The sequence below is a fragment of the Palaemon carinicauda genome, chromosome 35 (genome assembly GCF_036898095.1).
Source record: "Palaemon carinicauda isolate YSFRI2023 chromosome 35, ASM3689809v2, whole genome shotgun sequence".
In the NCBI taxonomy this organism is placed as follows: Eukaryota; Metazoa; Arthropoda; class Malacostraca; order Decapoda; family Palaemonidae; genus Palaemon; species Palaemon carinicauda.
The window spans coordinates 53,257,174-53,259,597 of NC_090759.1; the positions used below are offsets into that span (position 1 = coordinate 53,257,174).

General features: G+C 35.6%; 1 protein-coding gene across 1 annotated transcript in view; it reads left to right on the forward strand.

The window, feature by feature from the left end:
• LOC137627436 (cuticle protein AM1199-like) overlaps nt 1-764 on the forward strand; it is a 4,764-nt gene extending 4,000 nt beyond the window's left edge. The window contains exon 3 of the mRNA XM_068358522.1: nt 538-764. Within this exon, the coding sequence (XP_068214623.1) occupies nt 538-712 (175 nt within the window). The 3' untranslated portion in view covers nt 713-764. The remainder of the gene's footprint in view (nt 1-537) is intronic.
• Nucleotides 765-2,424: the final 1,660 nt, after the last annotated feature.

Sequence of the window (2,424 nt, forward strand, 5' to 3'; positions counted from 1 at the left end):
TCATAAAAGATAATTTTGTTTTACAGCATTTGAGGCTTTTCCTTTGAAATCTAAAATAAAGGTAATGAGTACACTTAATGTCTCTGAACCTCAAGAAAAATAGAGAACTTCTAAATTTGCGATTTATCCTAGAGTAAATACACCTTTTGACGCAAAAATATTAATTTATTTCATTTGAAGTTTATAACACCAGATTGTTTACCTCTGCAGTCTGGACCAAGAAAAAAAAAACACTTGTTCGCATCTGAAAATAAGAAATGAACATCTATATCATCTAAATAAACTGTGGTATAATCCAAATATAAAACCTTTCATTTTGGTAATTGAAACTAGGGACAAGGAAAGATTTTTTGCAGCATTTGAAGCTTTACCTTTCGAGTCTAAAACAAAGATAGGTGATTTTTTGACATCTGAGCTGTTATATAAAACGAACTTTCAAAGCATCTGTCCCGGTGTAATTGTATCTTAGCTTAAAAAAAAAAGTAGAAAAAAAGGAATAAACCTGATTTCATATAATCTAAACCCATTACCTTTCAGTTGGGTATCACCAGAAGGAATCGAATACCGAGTGAAATACGTCGCCGATGAGCTCGGCTATCGCATCGTATCGTCCAACGCTGTCCCTGTCAATCAACAAGGAGTTGCGGCCGACGGAAACCAGGGATCCTTCGAACCGTTGCAAGAGGGGTATGGGAGTGAAAAGTCAAGCTAAACACCCGGTACCTTTGTCGTAGATTTTAGGTAAATTTGGATCGTCTGTTTTATTGATAAATAAATTATCAGCACTAACCAAGATGGTTTAATTTCCTGAATTTCCATGCAACATGATAGAATATATATATATATATATATATATATATATATATATATATATATATATATATATATATATATATATATATATATATACATATATATATATATATATATATATATATATATATATAAGTATATATATAGAATATGTATATATATAATATATATATAAATAAATATGTATATATATATAGAATATGTATACATAATATATATATATATATTTAGAGAGAGAGAGAGAGAGAGAGAGAGAGAGAGAGAGAGAGAGAGAGAGAGAGTTAGTTATGGGGTCGTATAACTGACCAGGCAGTGTTACATTGGATACTTTTCTCTTGTTACGGTTCACTTTCCCTTTGCCTACACATACACTGAATATTTTGGCTTATTCTTCAAAGATTCTTTTCTCTCCTCATACACCTGACAACATTGCGATTACCAAACAATTCATCTTCACCCAAGGGGTTAACTACTGCACTGTAATTGTTCAGTGGCTACTTTCCTTTTGGTAAGGGTAGAAGGAACTCTTAAGCTATAGTAAGCAGCTCTTCTAGGAGAAGGACACTCCAAAATCAAACCATTGTTCTCTAGTCTTGGGCAGTGCCATAGCCTCTGTACCATGGTCTTCCACTGTCTTGGGTTAGAGTTCTCTTGCTTAAGGGTACACTCGGGCACACTATTCAATCGAATTTCTCTTTTTCTTGAAGTTTTTATAGTTTATAAAGGAAATATTTATTTCAATGTGACAGTTCTTATAACATTTTATTTTTTCTTGTTTCCTTTCGTCACAGGGCTATTTTCCCAGTTGGAGTCCCTGGGCTTATAGCATCCGGCTTTTCCAACTAGAGTTGTAGCTTAGCAAGTGATAATAATAATAATAATAATAATAATAATAATAATAATAATAATAATAATAATAAAAGATGTGAGATTGGTAGTATGCTTAAGAATAGAAGGATGGATATATTGGCTTTGTGTGATAAAAAGATAAATGGGAAGGGTGAAGTGATGTTTGGTGATGTGACTGGTAGAGTGTCGGGGATTGAAAGGCGAAGAGCAAGAGAGGGTGTGGCTTTATTGCTGAGTAAATGGATGACAGGTAAAGTAGTGGAATGGAAGGAGATATCATCTAGGTTAATTTGGGTAGGAGTTAGGTTGAGTAGTGTACCAACCGTGTGTCACATGATCGTACATAATTCATTTTGTATATATTATGCTTGTATCTTCGCTCTTCCCTCGTACTAAAAAGAACCAGAATAAACATACGAGTTTCGCCTCTGTAACACTGTCTGTCTTGTGAACATGAAAATTCCTGTTGCCTTGGGCTTTTGTATATAAAGGAGAGTGTTCTATAATAAACTAACTCAGTTGTTTTCATACTGCCTTTGAGTTCACAACCTTCTCTCGGCAGTCACATTGGTGACCCCGGAAGTTGACTCGCTCCCACCGCCTTCCACCCCCACCCCCCTCGCCCCTCCATCGTTGGTACTATGACGGACTCTACAGAAGTTGGCGCTGCAGCTGCCCCATTGAAACTTTCACCATTCACCAGCGGAGAGGCGTTTGCTTGGTTTCAGCGCGCAAAAGTCCAGTTTCGCATCAAGGGCGTGA